The sequence below is a fragment of the Chelonia mydas genome, chromosome 6, assembly GCF_015237465.2.
Source record: "Chelonia mydas isolate rCheMyd1 chromosome 6, rCheMyd1.pri.v2, whole genome shotgun sequence".
Taxonomy (NCBI): domain Eukaryota; kingdom Metazoa; phylum Chordata; order Testudines; family Cheloniidae; genus Chelonia; species Chelonia mydas.
The window spans coordinates 40,141,570-40,166,516 of NC_051246.2; the positions used below are offsets into that span (position 1 = coordinate 40,141,570).

At 41.9% G+C, this 24,947-nt stretch overlaps 1 protein-coding gene across 4 annotated transcripts in view; it reads left to right on the top strand.

Moving 5' to 3' along the window:
• The window catches only part of FAR1 (fatty acyl-CoA reductase 1), a 72,370-nt gene that overhangs the window by 12,967 nt on the left and 34,456 nt on the right, over nucleotides 1-24,947 (top strand). For all 4 annotated transcript variants that reach the window (XM_007058691.4, XM_037899854.2, XM_043548901.1 and 1 more), the window contains 2 exons: nucleotides 17,132-17,326; nucleotides 24,686-24,861. In XM_007058691.4, the coding sequence (XP_007058753.2) occupies nucleotides 17,138-17,326; nucleotides 24,686-24,861 (365 nt within the window). In that variant the 5' untranslated portion in view covers nucleotides 17,132-17,137. The remainder of the gene's footprint in view (nucleotides 1-17,131; nucleotides 17,327-24,685; nucleotides 24,862-24,947) is intronic.

Sequence of the window (24,947 nt, forward strand, 5' to 3'; positions counted from 1 at the left end):
ATGAGGTTTGGGGATTTCCTTTAATGCTCTCCACTCCCATTTTCCATCCATTGTATTGTATTTTAAATAAATTACCAAAATAATTGAAACCAGCATGATTATATTGTGTTGTTTTGACAAATAAAATATGCAGAATTTTGCAGAATTTTAAAATGTATGCAGAATTTTAAAATTTTTGGTGCGGAATTACCCCAGGAATAAAGTATATATGTAGCAAGCAGGGTTAGTAGCAGTGCTGCTTCAAAATTGTAAACCTAGTGCTCACAGCCTCACTCAGATAGGTATTTTATGAAAATGGATAATGCTGTATCTAGAAAATTCATGACCTACATGTCATGTACAAACCATGAAAAAAATTGTCAATATGTGATAAGCTCTTAAAGACAAGTCAAAGTGGGGGTGGGGAGGAAGAGCAAGGATTTAGGAGGAATTGAAAAGGGTTTGAGGAAGTGACTTTGATTACTGCCTGTTATGCCTCTTGATCATCAGACTACAGTTCATCTAGCCATGTCAGCTTCTAGCTGAGCATATATATTTTTAATTTGGCTTAAACTGATTTACAGATCTGGACTAATATACAAAATGGGGTTTCTTTCCATTAGTAGTTGTATATTAGGTTAGTTGATCATATCAGATTGTGGGAATACACAGTTACTTTCCTCTAGTTAGCCTGTTGTAATTGAAAGAAACCCTGGGAACATACTTGCCCTGCCGTGCATACATCTTCATGTAGTCTGTTGGAAGGTATTCACCTTGCTGGTGTAGCCATGTGGATGTATCCCATTCAAACTGATTTATTGGGATTGTTTCTGACGTGGTGTTCAGGATTAGATTAATTCAGGGATTCTGGTGATGTACAGACCAACCCATTATTGCTCTTGACAATGCTGACTGAGTTATCTTGGGATGTCATGGCCTCTTTGACAACTGTGGGAATTCTCTGGTGGCTTCTGACTACTTTTAGGTGGGAATACGCTGAATGTTAGGTAGGAGTATAGTGATAACATTGTCATGGTCTGGCAAATGCTTTTATCAGCCTCACGTCAAGACCTTCCTAGATCCTGTTTTGATGGTTATCCAAACCCAAACATCCATTTGAATTCTAAGGCTGGAGATATAAATACTGTCCAGCTACTGGATCGGTACATTGATGGTTTGGGCCAGGGGTTCTCAAACTGGGGGTCGTGACCCCTCAGGGGGTCACGAGGTTATTATGTGGGGCCATCCTGTGGTGAGAAGCATCTAAGTTTGTAAGGGCATTGAAGGTGTTAAGATCAGCTTAGAATGCATTTTGTTTTTATTTCATTTGACCAAATCTTACCTGTTGTGCTTTGACTTAGATTTTAAGTGATTATATCTTTTGTAGTTAATACATTTTGTTTTTGTTCTACCTGAAGCAATGTGTTTGGTTTGAAGAGTGTCAGAGATTCCCCTTGGGATAACAAGCCTGGTACATATCAATTTCTTTGTTAAATTGACAAACTCATACGCTTGCAGCGTCCAGCGGGCATAACTGGACACTGCAAGATGGAGGTTCCTAGGGTTGTGCCTGGGACCAGAGATATTGGCTAATGTCATTCGGTTGCACAGTCCAAGCAGCAGCTGGCCAAAAGCGCTCACTCATGTAGCTGGGAGCAGCTCACATGCTAGAGGCTATGTGTGAACAGCCCAGGAGTGGGGGTTCTCACAGCAGAGCAGGGTAACGCTGGCTCCCAGATTTGAGGATTGGAGTGACCTAGCAGATCCCCAGTCCAGATAACAGGGGAACGTCACACGTGCTACTTGTACTTGCCACAGTTCAGATTTTAGGTAAGCTTCTAGTCTTTAATGGCCCACTTGTTAGCATTATGTACCTTTATTTCCCCTCTCATCTTTCTTATACCCACTCTTGTCTCCTTCTTTTTTATTGGGCTTAAACTAAAACTTGAACATCTGTTGGAACTAAACTTAATACAGAATTTCAAGAAAGCCTCAGACAATAGAGGGCTGATCCTCCCTTTGAAATTTTGTTACGAAGGCCGCCAAATCCTCTGTGTCCAGACAAATCTGGAAAATATCCTTCTGATTCAACAAAACACTTGCTATAAAATAGCAATGTGGATTTCTGAAGCATCTCTTATCTAGAGATTCATAGATCTTAATGTGTTTTACAAAGCAATGAGTTAAATATTTGCTGCACTGACTGAAGAAAAACAGAGCAGCCATTGTATGCCCTACAATAGTACTTGCTCAGCCTTAGACACTAGAACTTTTTACTGAAAGAGGAAATGTTGGCCAAGAAGTTGGACTTACTGTTCCCTGTTTGTCTTTTTAAAGTGCCTGGGGAGTTTTAACTTCTATCGGAGATGGGCTGAAGGAACCTTTTTATTGAACATTTTATTCAAAGCATCCAGCTGCCTTTTCAACAAGGAATGCAGGCCCTGAATTCTGGGCTAAAAAATACTGACATAAATTCTTCTCCAACAGTGTTCAGCAGAAGCTTCCCATGGAGGATACAGAACTACATAGTTAAGAAAAAATTGTCTTGGTCTTTTATGTGAACAACAGTACAGAAATAAACTAGTCATCCAACTGTTTACATTATTTCTGCTTTAAATCAAGAACCTTTAAAAAACCATTTGCATTAAATTCTCTAAACTGTCATAATCTCTTTTGCTTGTTGTTGTTAGTTCTGTGAATAATGGCAACTGTCAGTCTGCCAGATTCCAAGTGACTAGTTGCTACTTTATAGGAATTTTGGTGTTGCAAGTGCTAGATTTGACATTACTGAAGCGATCTGGATGTTTGTAAAAGAAATAGCTGTTTATATAAATCATGTGGTTAACCCAGGAAAAAGAAAAGGCGTACTTGTGGCACCTTAGAGACTAACAAATTTATTTGAGTATAAGCTTTCGTGAGCTACAGCTCACTTCATCGGATGCCTGTAGCTAATGTAGCTCACGAAAGCTTATGCTCATATAAATTTGTTAGTCTTTAAGGTGCCACAAGTACTCCTTTTTTCTTTTTGCGAATACAGACTAACACGGCTGCTACTCTGAAACCAGGGGGGAAAAAAAAAAGCACTTCTTTCTGGCTTAATGGTGATTTTTAGCACTCTGTATCTCATCCAAATCTGAAAGGAATTTTTCAGACAAAGATGACCTGCTGCAAACCATGATGGTGAGAGCTTCTAAAACGAAAAGGTAACAAGAATCTCTTGAAAGTGTGAGGCCAGAGGTTCTCAAACTGGTCTGCGGACCACTTATGGTTCGCGAGCTCTATTCAGGTGGTCTGTGAATAGTTCCTCTAAGGTCTGCGCCAGGGCAGCCGCACACGAGAGAATGAAGGGCCACCCACCTAATTAGTGGCAACACGCAGGCATGGCTCCACTAATTAGGTGCCTGGACCCTGGAGAAGATGCACATGTAAGGTGAGGTGGTGGCCTGGGGGGAGGGGAGAATAAGGGGCAGTGGGGTGAGAAGGGGGGGCTGGGAATTTGGGACATAAAGGGCTGTGGTAGCCAGAGAAAGGCGACTTTCTCCACCTCCAGGGCTGCGGCTGCCGGGGAGAGACCCCCTCCCTCCTTCCCAGCCTCAGCTCTGTGGCTGCTGTGGTGGGGGAGAGAGGCCCCCTCCTTCCCAGCCCCAGCTTAGGGGAGAGAGGGCACGTCCATCACATTAGTAAGGCAAGACTACTGATATTAAAATATGAGTGTTGTGCTTTTATTTATAGAACAAAAAACATTAATTAAGCTTTTTTTATGTAGCTCTTTTATCCAAAGCACTTTACAATAGTTAGCTAATAGTGTAAACAACATTTGGAAAAATCATTAAGTGGTCCGCAGAGACCCTCAGCAATTTTCAAGTGGTCTGCGAAGAAAAAAGTTCGAGAACTACTGTGTTAGGCAATCTTAGTTTTTTCCTTAAAATTTTAATTAATGTCAAAAATGTCATATGGCTAGCCAATGGAATTCACATCTTTAATACAAGTAGCGTGCATCTTCAGATAACCTCAATTTATTCATGAGCTGGCTTTCAGTCCCTGTCTATGCTATAGGATATGATTTTGTAAGCACTGTTGCAACCATAAGTATTCCTGTAACACAGTCAGTGCAAAAGTTGCTACGTACAGTGCATTGGTATTGATCCATCCTTAGGCTTGCTCAGAGCAAGTGCAAACCCTAAGCACCATGTCATCTATTAGTGTTGCTTGCTCTGCTTTGGTTCAGTGTCTGAGTAGGCTGCAAGCACTGGTTTAATGTTTGCAAGGAGCACTCTCTGCGGACATGGCATACTGTGTGCAACCGAAACAGAAACTGTGTGGATTTGCTGCACTGTTACGGCTTGTACTGGCTCAGTGGCGCTGGTGCAAGTTTTAATATTGCAGTTGAGTTATTTTAGACTTGATAAATCACTGTAGCTAACATCTCATAAAACAAAATAGAGGCTTGGATGGCCACAGTCTAAAACAATCACGCCTGGGAACTTCTTGACCTGTACTTTTTCTTTTCTTTTTCTTTTCTAGTATCAGACTCTGCCATAAGCTATATCTCTTGTTTACTAAAATATGTATCTTTACAAAACACTGCTTTTGAGAGACTAAAATTTGTTAATCTTGTTTGTACTGGGTGCTGTACAAACAGGCTGAAATACTGTTTGAGACCTTGGGATAGTACATTAGAAATAAATAATAGCAACAAAGACCATCCTTATCCCCATATAATTTAGAATCTAAAACACAAGAGTACAAAGGTTTGGGGATGAGGATATAGCATTAAAGCATCTGAAGATGTTGGTGAATTAGTACAGTTTTATGTTGTGATGGAGGTAGGATAAGGACATGTCAGAGATAGAACTTGAGAGTAGGAAAAGGAAGGAAGAGAAAGATAAATGGTTACAATTCTTCACCTTCCTAGCAATCATTAGTAGGCAGGATTTTATAGGCTCAACAGCAAAAGGGAGTTTTGAGGAGAGATTATTGAAAAAAGATAATGGCTGTCTTTTTAAGTGTTTTGCCCACACTCATGCATAAGGGGAACATAAGAGAAATTATAGAGGTGCTTGAGGGTATGTCCACACTGCAATAAAAGACCTGTGGCTGGCTTGGGTGAGCTGACTTGAGCTCACGGTGCAGGGCTGTAAAATTATGTAATTGGGGGCCCTCCCACCTTGTAGTGTCTCCTGTGAATGGGGAGGGTCCCAGAGCTCAGGCTATAGCTGAACCCAAACATCTACAATGCAGTTTCATAGCCCTGCAGCCTGAGCCCCATGAGCCCAGGTCAGGTGACCTGGGCCAGCTGTGGGTCTTTTTTTATTGCAGTGTAGAAGTACCCCATGGGAGAAGATGACTGGTATGTAGTAAAGATGGGGAGTGTTGGAGTGAAAGCAGTAGTATTGGACATCATGAGTCACTTGACAAGAAGCTTGCGCTTTAATGCAAAGCTGAAAGGGGAAATGACTAATAAAGTCAATGGGGCTAGTCCAGGGGTCTCAAACTCAATTTACCTTGGGGCCAGTGCCAGTCTTCAAATCCTCCCAGCGGGCCAATAATGTCACTGACTATGGTATTCAGAAAAGAAAACATTTATATTTTTTATTTCGAATTTCTTAGAAATAATACAACTGTCATACAACTTTATACAATTCTTCGCCTGCCAGGGAGTTCTTAGTGTTTGCCAGACACCTGACAACGCTTCAGTTCTGTCAGTTTGTTGATGTTTGGCCTCAGTGACTGAGCAGTTGAAACCTTCAGGATTGCAGCAAGGTGTGCATCAGGTAGTTGTGTTTGGTATTTAGACTTGTTTATATCCATTGTGGAAAAAAGTGACGCTGCCTCCATGGCTGACTCTGCCCGGTGACTAGTGATGGTATCTCTGTCCCTCTCCCCCAGCCAATGGGAGCCGTGGGGGGTGGTGCCTGCAGCAGACATTGCTGGCGGCGTGTCTGCGTGCGTCTCTCCTCCGCGGGCCGCAGTGGGGAGGTTCTCGGGCTGGGACTTTGAGACCCCTGGACTAGTCATTTCTCTTTTCTGCTACCTTATCAGAAGTGGTATGGTTTAAGAGTTAAGTTTATAGTAATTAAGGATAACTGTGTAGCCTCAAGTTACCATGAGACAGTATTGCCATCTGCCTTTTCAAGTGAACTTATTTCCAAAGTTTACTTGCTCCAAGTTCTTTCCAGTATGAATTCTATCAGAGGATAATTTGGCCAAAATACTTGTCCAATTGGGGATTTAAGCGCTTATTCTGTTTAGGGACTGCCATGGGTGTATGGGTGTGGCTTTAGGTGCTTCATATAGTCCTTTAATGTATGCAGTGCAGGAATTTATATTCTCATTCTCAGCTCTTGGATAAGAATCTTTAGTAAATAATTACCAAGCTATATGCCTTGCTGCCTGAAACTACTAGGATTGAAACCTAGCCTACTCAGGTAGCTGGATTGCTTGCTAGAAATGACTTACCACATAATTCAGTACAAGAGGAGTCTCTGAGGAAGCATGGGCAGAAAAGCACTGTAGAATATTGTTGGACAATGACTTCAGTATCAAAGATACTGCTGGTGTTGCTACACAGCCTGATACTGATTTAGGAATATTATTTAGTCACCTACCTCACAGGGGTATTGTGAGGATTGTTTGTAAAGAATCTTGAAGTTGAAAAACAGGCATAATTATTACTATAGTGCTAGATCTTCTCCTGCGTGAAAATTATGCTGCATTTCCTCACTATTGGAGTAGGCAGTGTCATGTCTCATGCATATCTTGTTAATAGTTTACTGCTTGCAGTGGCTCAGATGAGTCATGGAACTGCAGATCAATGCTTCAAATTATAGTTATAAAAGTCTACCTCTTGGCTTTCTCAGTTCCTCTTCTTCCACCTACTCTAAAACCCTCCTCTTTTCATTAGCTGTTCTAGTAATGTAATCATTAGTTGGTAAGAAGTGTGGGTCAGCTAGGAGAGTAGCTAATTATTTGAATATACTCTTTGTGTAGATCTGTACTAACACCCCTCCTCCCCCCGCCAGTGACTTTCTGGTTGTAATGGCTTGATACACAACTTCTGTAGCGCAGATCTTCACAGGCAACTGTGTGTACAAAATCCAGATACTAACAAGTAACCTTCCTGTTAAGGTAGATATCTCTGTATTCATGGGTTGTTTCATCGTAACAAAATATAAAGCCACATGTTGTAAAGCCAGACATGCCGCTTCTATGACGAGCTGCATGCAATTCTAGGTGGTGCCCCTAATACTACCCCCACCCCTGTATGTGGACTTCTGCAAGGGGGGAGTCTCAGCAACAGGGATGAGGATTTTGGGGACGAGGAAGATGAGGAGGAGGAGGATGAAACCATTCTCCCCGACAGCCAGGAACTATTTATCACCCTGGAACCAATACCCTCCCAAGGCAGGCTCCTGGACCTTGAAGGCAGAGAAGGCACCTCTGGTGAGTGTACCTTTGTAAATATAATACATGGTTTAAAAGCAAACATGTTTAATGATTGATTTGCCCTGAAGACTTGGGATGCATTTGCGGCCAGTACAGATACTGGAAAAATTTCTTAACGTGTCTGGGGATGGAGCAGAAATCCTCCAGGGACATCTCAATGAAGCTCTCCTGGAGGTACTCCCAAAGCCTTTGCAAAAGGTTTCTGGGGAGGGCAGCCTTATTCTGTCCTCCACAGTAGGACACTTTACCACGCCAGGCCAGTAGCACGTAGTCTGGAATAATTGCATAACAAAGCATGGTAGTGTATGGTCCCGGTGTTTGCTGGCATTCAAGCAACATGCGTTCTTTATTTCTCTGCGTTATCTGCAGGAGAGTGATATCATTCATGGTCACCGGGTTGAAATAGGAGAATTTAATTAAGGGGACATTCAGAGGTGGCCGTTCCTGCTGGGCTGTTTGCCTGTGGCTGAAAAGAAATCATCCCCACTGTTAGCCATGCAGTGGGGGGAGGGGTGAAGCAATCATCCCAGAGAATTGGGGGTGTGGGGGAGGAGGGGCAACCTTGTACCGAAAACATTGCATAGCACATGTGCCAACAGCTTGGTTCATCGTGAAAGAGTCTACCCTTTGTTTTCTAACATGTCTTTTTAAATACTACTCTCCCTTTTTTCCTCCTGCAGCTGCAAATGTTTCAACGCTCCCCCTATCATCTCTGTCCCAGAGTCTAGCGCAGATAAGAAGGTGAAAAAAAGGCACTCACGATGAAATGTTCTCTGAGCTCATGCAGTCCTCCCACACTGAAAGAACTCAGCAGAATGCATGGAGGCAAGCAGTGTCAGAGTCCAGGAAAGCACAAAATGAAAATGAGGACAGGAGGGACACGTGAGAGGAGAGGTGGCGGGATCAAGATGATAGGTGGCGGCAATGTGATGAGAGGAGGCAGGATGCAATGCTGAGGCTACTGGAGGATCAAACTGATATGCTCCGGGGTATGGTTGAGCTGTAGGAAAGGCAGCAGGAGCACAGACCACCGCTGTAGCCCCTGTGTAACCAACCACCCTCCTCTCCAAGTTCCATAGCCTCCACACCCAGATGCCAAAAAACGCGGGGGGGGGGGGGGGAGGCGGAGTTTGTGTGCCCAGAGGACTGTGCAAGCAACAGAAGGCTGGCATTCAATAAGTTCTGAAATGCAGTGTGGTCTTGTCCTTCCTTCCTCCCCTCCTGGGCTACCTTGGCAGTTACCCCCTATTTGTGTGATTGAATTAATAAAGATTGCATGAATTTGAAACAACAATGACTTTATTCCCTCTGCAAGCAGCGATCAAAGGGGGGAGGTCAGCTGGCTTACAGGAAGTAGAGTGAACCAAGGGGGTGGGTTTTCATCAAGGGGAAACAAACAGAACTATCATACCATAGCCTGGCCAGTCATGAAACTGGTTTTCAAAGCTTCTCTCATGCGTAGCGTGCCCTGCTGTGCTCTTCTAACCGCCCTGGTGTCTGGCTGCCCGTAATCACTGGCCAGGCGATTTGCCTTAACCTCCCACCCCACCATAGATGTCTCCCCCTTACTCTCACAGATATTGTGGAGCACACAGCAAGCAGTAATAACAATGGGAATACTGGTTTTGTTGAGGTCTAACCTAGTCAGTAAACTGCACCAGCGTGCTTTTAAACGTCCAAATGCACATTCTACCACCATTCTGCACTTGCTCAGCCTGTAGTTGAACGGCTCCTGACTACTGTCTAGGCTGCCTGTGTACGGCTTCATGAGCCATGGCATTAAGGGGTAGGCTGGGTCCCCAAGGTTAACTATAGGCTTTTCAACATCCCCAACGGTTATTTTCTGGTCTGGGAATAAAGCCCCTTCCTGCAGCTTTTGAAACAGAGCAGAGTTCCTGAAGATGCGAGCGTCATGTACCTTTCCCGGCCATCCCATGTTGATGTTGGTGAAATGCCCCTTGTGATCCACCAGTGCTTGCAGCACCATTGAAAAGTACCCCTTTTGGTTTATGTACTGCTTGACTTGGTGATCCGGTCCCAAGATAGGGATATGCGTTTCGTCTGTGGCCCCACCACAGTTAGGGAATCCCATTGCAGCAAAGCCATCCAGTATGACCTGCACATTTCCCAGAGTCACTACCTTTGATAGCAGCAGCTCAGTGATTACATTGGCTACTTGCATCACAGCAGCCCCTGCAGTAGATTTGCCTACTGCAAATTGATTCCTGACTGACGGGTAGCTGTCTGGCATTGCAAGCTTCCAGAGGGCTATCGCCACTCACTTGTGAACTTTGAGGGCTGCTCTCATCTTGGTATTCCTGTGCTTCAGGGCAGGGGAAAGCAAGTCACAAAGTTCCATGAAAGTGCCCTTACTCATGCGAAAGTTTTGCAGCCACTGGGAATCATCCCAGACTTGCAACACTATGCGGTCCCACCAGTCTGTGCTTGTTTCCCGGGCCCAGAATCGGCATTCCACGGCATGAGCCTGCCCCATTGCCAACAGGATGTCCAAATTGGCGGGGCCCTTACTTTGAGAGAAGTCTGTGTCTATGCCCTCATCACTCTCATCACCACGCTGCCGTCGCCTTCTTGCCTGCTTTTGCAGGTTCTGGTTCTGAACATACTGCAGGATAATGCGTGAGGTGTTTACAATGCTCATAACTGCTGCGGTGATCTGAGTGGGCTCCATGCTTGCCATGGTATGGCGTGAGCAGGAGAGCAGAGTTGCAGTGGAAGCGGTGGATGACGACGGATGCCACAAGAATAGATGTTTATAGAGAACGATGAGAGGACCTGCGAGGTGGATTCATAAGAGCAGAGTTGCAGCAGAAGTGGGAACCCATGACAGCCAACATGAAGAAATCCGCTATCGAGACAAGAGTAGGAGAGCAGAGTTGCAGCAGAAGTGGTGGTTTGATGACGATGGTTAGCAGTCCTACTGCACTGTCTGCTGAAAGCAGTATGGCGTCCGCACGGAAAAAAGGCACAAAATGATTGTCTGCCGTTGCTTTCATGGGAGGGGGGCAACTGACGACGTACCCTAAAGCACCTGCGACAATGTTTTTGCCTCATCAGGCACTGGGAGCTTAACCCAGAATTCCAATGGATGGCGGAGACTTGGGGAACTGTGGGATAGCTACTCACAGTGCAACGCTCCGAAAGTCGAGGCTAGCCATGGTACTGTGGACGCGCTCCACCGACTTAATGCGTTTAGTGGGGACACACACAATCGACTGTATAAAATCGCTTCCTAAAAATGGACTTCTGTACATTCAACCTAATTTCATAGTGTAGACATACCCTTAGATAAATGCTCGTTAAGAAAGTGAAATAGTCTTTTGAGGTCTGTCAGGGTTCCTTCTCCACTCTGAACTCGGGTACAGATGTGGGAACCTGCATGAAAGACCCCTGTAATCTCATTTTTACCATCTTAAGTTAAAAACTTTCCCAAGGCACAAATTCTACCTTGTCCTTGAACAGTATGCTGCCACCACCAAGTGATTTAGACAAAGAACCAGGGAAAGGACCACTTGGAGTACTATTCCCCCAAGACCTACACCCCCCTTCCTGGGGAAGGCTTGAGAATAATATCCTCACAAACTGTTACAGGTGAACACAGACCCAAAACCTTGGATCTTAAGAACAATGAAAAATCAATCAGGTTCTTAAAATAATTTTATTTAAAGAAAAGGTAAAAGAAACACCTCTGTAAAATCAGGATGGTAAATACTTTACAGGGTAATCGGATTCAAAACAGAAGATTCCCCTCTAGGCAAAACTTTAAAGTTACAAAAAACCAGGATAAATCTTCCTCTAGCAAAGGGAAAATTCACAAGTTGAAAACAAAAGGTAATCTAATGCGCCTTGCCTTATTTACTTTTTTTGTAATATTAGAGACTTGTACAGGATGGTTTATAGGAGGAGTTTTTTTTGCCCTGATGCTTCTCTGCTTTCCCCAGAGAACACACCGACAAAGCCTCCTCTCCCCCCCCACCCCCCACCTCCCCCCGATTTGAAAGTATCTTCTTTCCCCATTGGTCCTTTTGGTCAGGTGCCAACCAGGTTATTTGAGCTTCTTAACCCCTTAAAGGTAGGGAGGAATTCTAGGCTACCCTTAGCTGTATGGTTATGACAAGGTCTTTACTTCAGCCACACCTTGAGAATGCTGAAACTCAAAACAAGGGGGTGTGAGTATTATGTGATGCGTATGCTAAAGTGCTTTCTTGTAAAATCTGTCTGTGTGGCTTCTAAAACGTATGCTGCTAAACAGCTTATTGCAGGAAACCAAAGAATACCCTAGGTCTCTTGGCCTTGCTAGCCTTTTGGTATTGCACCTTGTATAGTGTACAGCAAGTCCCCCGTAACACATAGGCCAGGGATAAAGAATAATACATCCATCTGCTACTAGGTGCAGCATACTTGTCACATCATGGTGAGATTGTGCTTTGGAGTGCATTATGATCATACATTAGAATGCACATAAAGTGGATGGCTTATTTTTTTGCCTCATCCTACTGTCCCTGTGTCCATTTCTGACTCACTTAAACTTCATCTGCAACAAGGATGCCTCTAACTTTCATCTGGAAGGAGGGAACTCTTAAATCCTAAATCTGGTTCTGTCCTGACTACTATGCTAGCACTAGGGAAGAATCTTTGTTTGGTTTCCTCTGTAAAAGAGGGATACTACTTAATTTTGTCTGAGTATAGTGGTGAGGATAGATGTCTGTACAGGATGTTGAAAAAATAATGTACTAATTAAATACTAAGTACCATAATCTAAATATGGGCCCAAACCTGAGTGTTTGGATTTTTATGTGAATTTTCCAAGTTCAGGTGTGTGTACATCCAGATATCTGTGTTTTGATTGTAATTTTAATTCCTCCTATCACTGACTTTGTTCCTTTTGTTCACTTTTACTTTCTTGTCTTGGTTTAGCTTCTGTAAACCCAAAGCGGAAAAAAATCTTGGTTTTTGTTAGAGTTTTAAGATACTCTTAAAGTTGCATGCATTTCCTGCAAAAATTGCAATATTTTCCAACTTTGCTTGTAAATGAATGGCTGAAAAACTTACAGGTAATTAATTTAGACATTGTCTAGTTGTGCTCTGTTTGAATCCAAGCAACTATATTTGATTGTAAGAATCTTTTTATTTTAAAAAAAAAAGTGAATTTATGAGGAAAGCACTACGTTAAGGATCTCTAGCTAATCAGTACCTGGCTATAACAAAAGGTTAATGTTGTCCATAAAACTGCTGATGCTGTCAACATATTGGTACAGCTCGCTTGTTTCTGTTTGCTGTTAAAAATTTGAAGAATTTTTCCTCAGGGAACTAGAGTTGGCTTTGTTTGGCTTTAAATTATTGCAAGTAATAAAAAGCCATACCAAAACTAATACAGTTCTATTTGCAAGTGCTAGTTAACAGTATGAATAACTGACTTTATTTTATTTTTTGCTGGCCCTTCTGAAAAAGCAAAATTTAGTTTCGGGTCAAATGAACTGGTTAACTTTGAGCTTTTAAAAACACTTTTCTGTTTTTGATAAACCTGAAGTAAATTTTGAATAAAAGATCAAAACATTTTCAATAGACTATGTCAAAACCAAACTCTTTTAAAAAACTTTTTAAGCTTATCTTTTCCAGATGAAACGCGCTGGCAAAATTTTAGACACGTTCACAATGTTTTGGTCAGTACAAATCTGCTTTTGGCAAAAACAGTTTTTTTGACCAAAATTCACCCACCTCTATTTTCAAGTCCTCAATTTTTGTGTGAGAAGGGCTGGGGTGGGGAGGTGTTTCAGTTATCTGAAGCTGTAATTCTGTTGTCTTCCTGAAATATATTAAAGGATTCAACCAAATGTTTGCCAGATGAGTAGGATACCTATTGACTACCAACAGATGCAAGATTGGACTACAACTGTTGTAAACAGAAATATTGTGATAGTGCATATGTAGGCAGAAACAAGAATTTTATTTGATCGTTGAAAAGGTTCGTGTATCTCTTAAAATTGAAGCATAGCACTTGTACGCTATCCTGTGAGTGCTATGTAGCTTGGAGTAACACTTGACCTTTCACAGCAGGCCCCAGGTTTTGTTGTTTTCTTTGTGAATTCTTTAGTGCAATTTTTTGAGTTTTCCAAATCTTTGGTTTGTATGCATGTTCCAGTACACAAGTGTGATTACTGTAAGGAATTATTACATCATCTTTGAGGTGTAAGTACTAATTCCTGTTTTGTTACAGGTACTTATTTATGTAGCATAAATTTCAGCCTTTCACCCCTAAGTAAGACTAAGGCCATGTCTACACTGCACTTTCATTAAAAGTTTTGTCACTCAGAGGTGAATACCATCTGGTCCTGGTGTCTTATTACTGTTTAGTTTACCAGCTTGTTCCAAAACCTCCTCTAATCACACTCCTCAGTCTTGGACAGTTCCTCAGATTTGTCACATGAAAAGAATGGCTCAGGTTTGGGAATCTCCCTCAGATGTGAAGATCGATGCAAAGAATTCATTTAGTTTCTCCGCAATGGCCTTATCGTCCTTGAGTGCTCCTTTAGCATCTTGATTGTCCAGTGGCCCCACTGGTTGTTTAGCAGGCTTCCTGCTTCTGATGTACTTTGCTATTACTTTTTGAGTCTTTGGCTAGTTGTTCTTCAAATTCTTTTTGGCCTTCCTAATTATATTTTTACACTTCATTTGCCAGAGTTTATGCTCCTTTCTATTTTCCTCATTAGGATTTTAACTTCCACTTTTTAAAGGATGCCTTTTTTTATCTCACTGCTTCTTTTACTTTGTTGTTTAGCCATGGTGGCACTTTTTTGGTTCTGACTGTTTTTTAATTTGAGGTATACATTTAAGTAGAGCCTCTATTATGGTGTCTTTAAAAAGTTTCCATGCAGCTTGCAGGGATTTCACTTTTGGCACTGTACCTTTTAAATTTCAGTTTAACTAACCTCCTCATTTTTGTGTAGTCCCCCTTTCTGAAATTAAATGCTACAGTGTTAGGCTGCTGTAGTGGTTTCCCTGCCACAGGGATGTTAAAGTTAATTATATTATGGTCACTGTTACCAAGCGGTGCAGCTATATTCACCTCTTGGACCACATCCTGCACTCCACTTAAGACTAAATCAAGAATTGCCTTTCCTCTTGTGCGTTCTAGGGCTAGCTGCTCCAAGAATCAGTCATTTAAGGTGTCAAACTTCATCTTTGCATCCTGAGGTGACAGGTACACAGTCAACATAGGGATAATTGAAATCCCCCGTTATTATTGAGTTTTTTATTTTTATAGCCTCTCTAATCTCCCTGAGCGTTTCAGTCACTATCACCATCCTAGTCAGATGGTCGGTGTAATATCCCTACTGCTATATTCTTATTAGAGCGTGGAATTACTATCCATAGAGATTCTGTGGTACAGTTTGGTTCATTTAAGATTTTTACTTCATTTGATTCTACACCTTTTTTTCACATATAGTGCCACTCTCTCACCAGGATAACCGGTTCTGTCCTTCGTATATTTTGAACCCTGGTATTACCGTGTCCCGTTGATTATCCTCATTCCACCAAGTTTCTGTGATGCTTATTATATCAATATCCTCATTTAATATGAGGCACTCTAATTCACCCATCTTATTATTATCTTCTAGCATTTGTATATAAGCACTTTAAAAACTTGTCACTTTTTAACTGTCTGCCATTACATGATGTAATTGAGTGGGACTTTTTTTCATTTGATTGTTATCAGATCCTATGCATATTTTATCATCTTCCTTCCTCTCCTCCTTACTAGGACATAGAGAATCTCCATTAATAGATCCTCCCCTAAGGGATGTCTCTGTCCGAACCACATGCTCCTCCACACCTGTCGGCTTTCCCCGCAGCCCTTAGTTTAAAAACTGCTCTAAGACCTCTTTAATTTTAAGTGCCTGCAATCTGGTTCCATTTTGGCTTAGGTGGCGCCCATTCCTTATGTATAGGATTCCTCCTTTCACAAAAGTTTCCCCAGTTCCTAATAAATCTAAACTCCTCCCAATGCTATCATCTCATCCATGCATTTAGACCTTGCAGTTCTGTCTGTCTGACCCTGCACGTGGAACAGGAAGGTCCTGGACTTCAGTCTCTTACCTAGCAGCCTAAATTTGGCCTCCAGGACCTCTCTCCTATGCTTCTATATTTCATTGGTACCTACGTGTACCACGACCACCACTTTCTTACCAGCACTACACATAAATCTATCTTGATGTCTCGAGAGCTCTGCAACCTTCACACCAGGCAGGCAAGGCATCATCACAAACCGAGCTGTCTGTGTTTCTAATGATCAAATCCCCCATAACTATTACCTGTATCTTCATAACAACTGGAGTTCGCTCCCCCGGAGAGGTATCCTCAGTGCAAGAGGATACTACGACATTATCTGGAAGGAGGATCTGAACTATGGGATTGTTTCTTTCTGCTCCAGTTGGATGTTCTCCTTCTCTGAGACTTTCATCCTCCTCAACAGTACAGAGGCTGTCAGACCCCGGGGGTGGGACCATTCTACTGTGTCCTGGAAAGTCTCATACATACCTCTCTGTCTCCCTTAGCTTCTCCAGTTCAGCCATTCTGATCTCCAAAGCCCATACACAGTCTCTGAGGGCCAGGAGCTCCATGCACCGAATGCACATATACGCCATCTGCCCATATCATACATGCTCCATTGGGTGCAATAAACTGGATACCCCCCCTCTGTTGCTGGACTTTTACCTGCATTCTCTTTTTACTCCTGTAGCTCATTCCTTTGTTAATGTATAGTTTTTATCAGGGGGTGGGTTTTGGCTTTAAGTTTAAAGAAAGTTAAGTATATCTAGCTCTCTTCCCGCCCCCCCCCCCCAACAAACTTATCCCAAGGGTCACATAATTGCTCCTCCTTCACCTGGAAAACTCCCTCGCAAAGCTCGCCTGTTAGCTGCTCCTGTTCGCTAGCTCCTCTGTCGGGTTAGGAGCTGGCTTTTTAAAGCCCTGGTCTTCCTGAGTAGCCCCGCCACCTGGTTAAGGGTTGATGGGTGCTAAAGGGCTTTGGGATCAAAGCTTCATTAAGAAGCTATCAGCCTTGCCTAGCAGGCTGCTAGGCTCAGCACACAGTCCCCCAAACAAACAGACCACGCAGTATATTTCAGTCAAGCAGCAAGCGTACCACAAGCATGCACGCTACAGACAACAAACTCACCTTTACACTTTTTGTAGCAGCCACCCAGTTTTTATTGGTCCCATGGTTACTTCAAGTGGGTGTATCTAGTTTCTGTGTATATTGTACAGTCTCTTTAAAACTCCGTCTATCTAGCTGTGCAAAGCAGGTGGCTTATTTCACTTAATGAAAAAGAAAATATTGTTGGCTAAATACTTAGAGCCAGTTCTGAATAACCAAAAGCTATGGGAGAAATTGGGATGGGGCAGAGGGAGAAATCTTGAGTTGTGCCGGTAGCATAGATCCAGATCGTGTAAAAGATTTAAAAGGTATTCTGTGAATTGCTTCTAAAACGTATGGCATTTGCTTAAACTTAAGACCTACTTGTGTAAGAAGGAAGGGGATACCGATAGATAAAGAAGTGGTCAGTGAGCTTCTACTTTCAACCACAGGACAGAATGTTCATATCTTTGCATTATAATGAAAGAGGTACAGATCTATAGGCCTGCATAAAGTGACATTTTTTCTAATGTATTCTTATTAACCTTTAAGGTCATAATGGTATCCATCCCTGAATACTATGAAGGAAAGAATGTCCTCCTCACAGGAGCTACTGGCTTCATGGGAAAGGTGCTTCTGGAAAAGCTATTGAGGTCCTGCCCTAAAGTGAAAGCAGTTTACATATTGGTGAGACATAAAGCAGGACAGACCCCTCAAGAACGAATGGAAGAAATGATCAGCTGTAAGGTATGTCTCTGGAAGATCTTTGTGTTAAGTGACTAAAGAAGTGATACAAACCTCCTTTCCCCATTGTAAAGAAACTTCTGAAATGGTGAACAACAGTGAACATGTTGGAACAGGTTTTTTGCAATACAGATTTCCAAGTAACTGACTGCTGTGGTATTGATGACTAAATATCAGGGTTGCATTGACTTCTAACAGATTAAAGGAAAGTAGACATCTCCTCCTGGAGTCAGAGGACACATACAGCAGATGAGCATAATGAAGCTTATTTTCTGCCATTTAAACTTGCGGACAGATATGCATTCTTTGAATGTCATATACCATATTATATGCTTGTTTTTTAAGTTCTGCTGATGACTTTTTTTTGTGTGGTTTGCATCCAAATGAAAAGCCCAGTGACAGGTTTTACGTGGAGGGTAAAAGGATGTACGCTTCAAGTAGAGTGTCTTACCCACTTTCAGCTTTGTTAAAAGGTCTTGTTTTTAATTCAGCTATCTTGTGTGTTAAAGTGCAAGGCAATGTTGAAATGTCAAATGGTTGTCATGTAAATGACTTGTTTTACAGTCTACTAATAAAATGTGTAGTCACCTCTAGGGAGGTAGTGTGGCCTTATGGATAAAGCATTGAACTCTGACTCAGGAGACCTGTGTACGAGTCCCAGTTCAGCCTCTGGCCTGCTGTACGCCCTTGGGCATGTCACTTCGGCTCCCTGTGCCTCTTATCCTATCTGTAAAATAGGGAAAATACTTCCCTTCTTTACATAAAGTGCTTTGAGGTCTACTGATGGAAAGCACTCTAAGAGCTAGGTAGTATTTATTATTAGAGCTGCCGCAAGGTGAATTAGCTGGAAGACAGTGTTAAAATGTTGCAGAAGATGTAAAATTAAATGTGTGATTTACAGTGAAATTAAATTACCCTTGTCTACAGTTTCTGTACCACTTAACTATTGTAGTTTAGAAATACAGTCAAGTTGGTGCAACCCCTTAGTGTGCATGAAGTTATACTGTATAGAGGAGGTGCTTATCAACATAGCTTATTTCTTTACATATACCAAAATAAGCTATACCAATATTTCAGAATATTCTCAGGTGATTTTTTTTTTTTAAATAGAATTGTGGAGATCTAGCACCCCCCATTTCCCATGAATTTTGATTAGTAGTAATCTACATTACAATGTGAGCCTACTATGAAATCTCTTCAATTTGGAATTTCAGCGATTTCTCTTTGACAAAGTAACTGTTAATATTTTGCTACCCTGGGTACCTGGTGTTGTGGGCTAATGAGAGTAAATAATGCTGGAGAGGCACTTCTCCCCTCAGAAAGTGTATTCCCCTCTTGAGAAGGGAGTATATTGTTTTTCCAGTCTTTCTGTCCGACTAGAACAACGGTGATGGACTGTGAGGAATCCAGGAGCATACTGGCTGAGTATTGGAGATGGACTTTGCTAGAGATACAAAGAATTACATTCACAAGGGGGAGAAAGGATGGGGACCTTAAATCTTAATTCATTAACAAACAACTTTGTTACATGGGAGATAAGTCGTCTTGTGCTTAGCAGTGCCTTACGGAATGTGGAAGCTGGCATAGAAATTTGAGATCTTGGAAGTGCGCTCAAACACACTACTAACTCTGCATTTTCTAGTTTTCTGACTTTCCAAAATGTAATTAATGGGCAGCAGAGTCCCATATACTCTTTTCTGTCCTACAGAGAACATTTTTTCCCCACCTCCTTGTAACAGCCTTTTATGTACCTGAAAACTGTTGTCATATCCCCTCTGTCTTCTCTTCTCCAGACTAAACAAGCCCAATTTTTTCAGTCTTCCCTCATAAGTTGTGTTTTCTAGACCTTTAATCATTTTCGTTGGTCTTCTCTGGACTTCCTCCAATTTGTCCACATCTTCCTGAAATATGGTGCCTAGAACTGGACACAATACTCCAGCTGAGGCCTAATCAGCACAGAGTATGGAGGAAGAATTACTTCTCATGTCTTGCTTACGACACTCCTGTTAATACATCCCAGAATGATGTTTGCTTTACACTGACTCATATTTAGATTGTGATCCACTAAGACCCCCGATCTCTTTCTGCAGTACTCCTTTGTAGGCAGTCATTTCCCATTTTGTATGTGTGCAACTGATTATTCCTTCCTAAGTGGAGAACTTTGCATTTGTCCTTATTGAATTTCATCCTATTTACTTGAGACCATTTCTCCAGTTTGTCCAGATCAGATCATTTTGAATTTTAATCCTATCCTCCCAAGCACTTGCAACCCCTTTCAGCTTGGTATTGTCTGCAAACTTTAAGTATACTCTGTATGCGATAATCTAAATAATTGATTAAGATGTTGAACAGAACCGGACTGATCCCTGTGGGACCCCACTCGATATGCCACTGATAACTATTCTCTGGGAATGGTTTTCGAACCAGTTATGCAGCCACCTTACAGTAGCTCCATCTAGGTTGTGTTTCCTAGTTTGTTTATGAGGTGGTCATGAGAGACAGCATCAAAAGCCTTACTAAAGACAAGATATGCCACATCTACCGCTTCCCCCCCATCCACAAGGCTTATTACCCTGTCAAAGAAAGTTGTTAGGTTGGTTTCACACAATTTGTTCTTGACAGTGCCTGCTGATTATTGCTGATCACCTCATTATCTTCTAAGTATTTGCAAATTGATTGGTTAATTATTTGCTTCAGGTACTGAAGTTAAGCTGGCTGGTCTGTAATTCCCCGGGTTGTCCTTATGTCTTTAGATTGGCAGTGTATTTGCCTTTTTGCAGTCCTCTGAGTTCTCTCCCATCTTCCAAAGATAATCACCAATGGCTCAGATATCTGCTCAGTCAGCTCCTTGAATATTCTAGGATGTATTTCATCAGGCCCTTGTGACTTGAAGACCTCTAACTTGTCTAAGTAATTTTTAACCTGTACTTTCCCTATTTTAGCCTTTGATCCTACCTCATTTTCACTGGCATTCACTGTTAGATGTCCAATTGCTGCTAACCGTTTTGGTGAAAACTGAAACAAAAATGGCCATTTCCACATAAGAACATAAGAATGGCCATACTGGGTCAGACCAAAGGTCCATCCAGCCCAGTATCCTGTCTACCGACAGTGGCCAATGCCTGGTGCCCAAGAGAGAGTGAACCTAACAGGTAATGATCAAGTGATCTCTCTCCTGCCATCCATCTCCATCCTCAGGTAAACAGAGGCTAGGGACACCATTCCTTACCCACCCTGGCTAATAGCCATTAATGGACTTAATCTCCATGAATTTACCCATTTCTCTTTTAAACCCTGTTATAGACCTAGCCTTCACAACCTCCTCAGGCAAGGAGTTCCACAGGTTGACTGTGCGCTGAGTGAAGAAGAACTTCCTTTTATTTGTTTTAAACCTGCTACCCAATAATTTCATTTGGTGGCCCCTAGTTCTTATATTGTGGGAACAAGTAAATAACTTTTCCTTATTCACTTTCTTCACACCACTCATGATTTTATATACCTCTATCATATCCCCCCTTAGTCTCCTCTTTTCCAAGCTGAAAAGTCCTAGCCTCTTTAAATCTCTCCTCATATGGGACCTATCAGGGTTCCTTCCCCACTCTGAACTCTGGGGTACACATGTGGGGACCCGCATGCAAGACCCCCTACGCTTATTTTTACCAGCTTAGGTTAAAAACTTTCCCAAGGCACAAATTCCACCTTGTCCTTGAACAGTATGCTGCCACCACCAAGTGATTTAAGACAAAGAATCAGGGAAAGGACCACTAGGAGTTCCTGTTCCCCCAAAATATCCCCCCAAGCCCTTACACCCCCTTTCCTGGGGAGGCTTGAGAATAATATCCTAACCAATTGGTTACAAAGTGAACACAGACCCAAATCCCTAGACACTGAAATCTTTGGACACTGAAAAAAAATCAATCCGTTCTTAAAAGAAGAATTTTATATATTAAAAAAAAAGGTAAAAATCCCCTCTGTAAAATCAGGTTGGAAGATAACTTTACAGGGTAACAAAAGGTGCACAAAACACAGAGGAACCCCCTCTTGCCTTAGTTTCAAAGTTACAACAAAACAGGGATAAACCTCCCTCCAGCAAAGGGAAAATTCACAAGTTGAGAAAACAAAGATGAAACTAATATGCCTTGCCTGGCTGTACTTACAATTTCTGTAATATGAGAGACTGGTTCAGAATGGTTTGGAGGACATGGATTGATGTCTGGTCCCTCTTAATCCCAAGAGTGAATGAACACAGAAACAAAGAACCAAAACAAAACCTCTCTTCCTCCCCCACCCCCCGGCCCCAGATTTGAAAGTATCTTTGTCCACATTGGTTCCTTTGGTCAGATGCCAACCAGGTTATTTGAGCTTCTTAACCCCTTAAAGGTAAGGAGGAATTTTAGGCTACCCTTATGGTTATGACAGGACTCGTTCCAAATCCCTAATCATTTTAGTTGCCCTTTTCTGAACCTTTTCTAATGCCAGTATATCTCTTTTGAGATGAGGGGACCACATCTGTACGCACTATTCAAGATGTGGGCGTACCATGGATTTATATAAGGGCAATAAGATATTCTCCATCTTATTCTCTATCCCTTTTTGAATGATTCTTAACATCCCATTTGCTTTTTTGACTGCCGTTACACACTGCGTGGATGTCTTCAGAGAACTATCCACGATGACTCCAAAATCTTTCTCCTGATTCCACATTTTCTGTTGTCCCCCGCCCCACATTGAGTAATGGGCTTATCCCATTGTCATCATCATCCTTCTAATGTATTTGTAGAATGTTTTCTTTTACCATTTATGTCTTTAGCTAGTTTAATCTCATTTTGTGCCTTGGTCTTTCTAATTTTGTCCCAACATACTTGTTGTTTGTTTACATTCATCCTTTGTAATTTGATCTAGTTTCCACTTTTTGTGGGACTCTTTTGAGTTTCAGAAAATTGAAGATCTCCTGGTTAAGCCAGGGTAGTCTCTTTCCATACTTCCTATCTTTCCTAATCAGTGGGGTAGTTTTGCTCTTGTGCCCTTAATAATGTCTATTTGAAAAACTGCCAACTCTCTTGAACTGTTTTTCCCCTTAAACTTGCTTCCCAGGTAGATCTTACCTACCAACTCCCTGAGTTTGCTAACGTCTGCCTTTTTGAAATCCATTGTCTTCATTGTGCTGTTTTCCCTCCTACCATTCCTTAGAATCATGAGTGCTACCATTTCATGATCACTTTCACCTCGGCTGCCTTCCACTTTCAAATTCTCAACCAGTTCCTCCCCATTTTAACTGGTTAAAGAAAACTGATTAACTATCCGTTCATGCCTTCAATGTAACAATATTGGCCTTCAGCCAACTTCTTACTCCCATTGCAGTAACTTTGAGGAAGAAAGAACCTCTGTTAAATCCAGAAGCATTGCTGTTCTCAATTCCTTCTGGGGATACAGGAATCAAGAGTTCGGGAGCATTTAAATCCTACCCAGACACTTAGCCACTTCATTGGATTTCATTTACTGTTTCAATTGCCGTTTGGTTACAGAAACTAAGGAGTCTTTCTTTTTTTTTATTGTTCTTTTCAGCTTTATGTTACTACCATGCACTGACCTTTATAGTGGTATAGATAAAAATAGCAGTTGTGTTTTAAGCTCAGAGAAGTCTGAAGGACCAAATAACTTCTGATGTGTAAATGTGAAGAGCTCTGCACACAGCTATGTCTAGAGCAGCGGTGGGCAACCATGCAGCCCACCAGGGTAATCTGACTGCGGGCCGCGAGACATTTTGCTGACGTTGACCGTCCACAGGAATGGCCCCCTGCAGCTCCTAGTGGCCTTGGTTCCTGGCTAATGGGAGCTGTGGGAAGCGGTGGGCCACAGGGACGAGCTGGATCTTGCTTCCCACAGTTCCCATTGGCCGGGAACAGCGGCCACTGGGAGCTGCGGGGGGTCATGCCTGCAGACGGTCAACGTCTGCAAAATCTCTCTTGGCCCACATCAGATTACCCTGATGGGCCACAGGTTGATCACCACTGTTCTAGAGAAGTTATTTGCTACACAGCATCTGGTGTCTTTAACTCTGATTTCCAGTAGCACTTTATATGCTCAAAAAGTAGTATTTGAACAGCATAGACTTCACCGTTACTTGTTTTGCAAAATTAGGTGTTTTAGCAAAGTTATGCCCCTTTTTCATGGGAAGCACAACCTTGAAAGCTCAGTCTTTGGAATAACGGTTTCAGTAGTAGTAGCTGCTACCTAACTGGAGGCTTCTTGCATTTTTGTTAATCTGATGTTGGACTAAAACCTTTTGATATGGTGTTCTGTTCAAACCACTGTTAATCTAAACTGAACTTCCAGTCTGACTGGGATATTGACATAAACGCTAAGGTTCTGTTGTACTGATACATTAAAACATAGCATGTGGAACTTCCGTTACTGTTAGTTCGTTATCTCTGTACATTTTCTGGGCATTTAATGGTGGGGGGGGGGAAGACAAGGATTTTGTATTTATATGTAATACACCAACTATATGGTGGTAATCCATGTGATAAAATACAGATGTGATGAACACATTTATTGTGCCTCTCTAACAGCCTCATTTTTCATCTGCCTACTAAATTGTTTTTCCTGGGATTTACTCTGACATTCCAACCCACTGAGCAATCTTAAATCCTCCCGTCTCTTTTGAAACTACCTGCAAGAGAAGTGGGGGTTTTATTCATTCATTCTCAATTGTGAAACTTTCCCCAGAATGACACCTGGTTTAAGCTCATGGCGTGTGTTCATTCTTGGGTCAGCAACACATCTTCTAGACCTAAATGTCATGGAATTAAAGACTGATATCTGGAGTCCTGCAGGTCTAGAAATGTGAGTATTCTACAGTGGAAGATAGGGTAAAATGTTTTGCTTTTTAGCCCTCAATGGGCCAGAGATGATAGACTGTAAGTTGATTACAGCTACTTGCGTTAATTTTTAAATGCTTTCTGTGGCTCTGTTGGAGTCCTGAGCATTTGGACTTGTGGGAGCTTAAGGAATTTAGCTTTACGGACAGGAAAAGTAGTTCCAATAAATAAAGTTTAAGAAAAAAAAAAGCATCATGCATGTTCAGCTTTGTCATTAACTTGGAATGACCTGCATAATTCACTGGCTGCTTTGCCAGTTCAGTTGGGATGGGAAAGTTGTTCATACTGATACATGATACGAAATTTTACAATTATATTTTTTTAATATCCATTATGTTTGAGGAAGTATAACTCCATGTTATAGGCAGAAAATACTGTTTAGTTAATTACCCCTTCTGCTACAATAAAAAAGAAATTAAAGTGCTCACTTCTGAAATCATTGTGTGAATTTTTATTTTTAGTCCTGATTTTCTTTTGACAGCTCTTTGACAGGTTAAGAGATGAACAGCCTGGATTTAAAGAGAAAATAATAGCAGTTACTAGTGAACTTACGCAGTCTGAACTGGACCTTAGTGAGGAGGACAAAGAAAAGCTCATAGACTGCATTAATATTGTATTCCATTGTGCTGCTACAGTCAGATTCAATGAAACACTGAGGTGAGTATAAAGCTTGATACCAAGAAAACTTGTTTTTTCCTGAGTTTTATTTTGTGTGTTTGGCATCACTGCATATGGGGTCAATT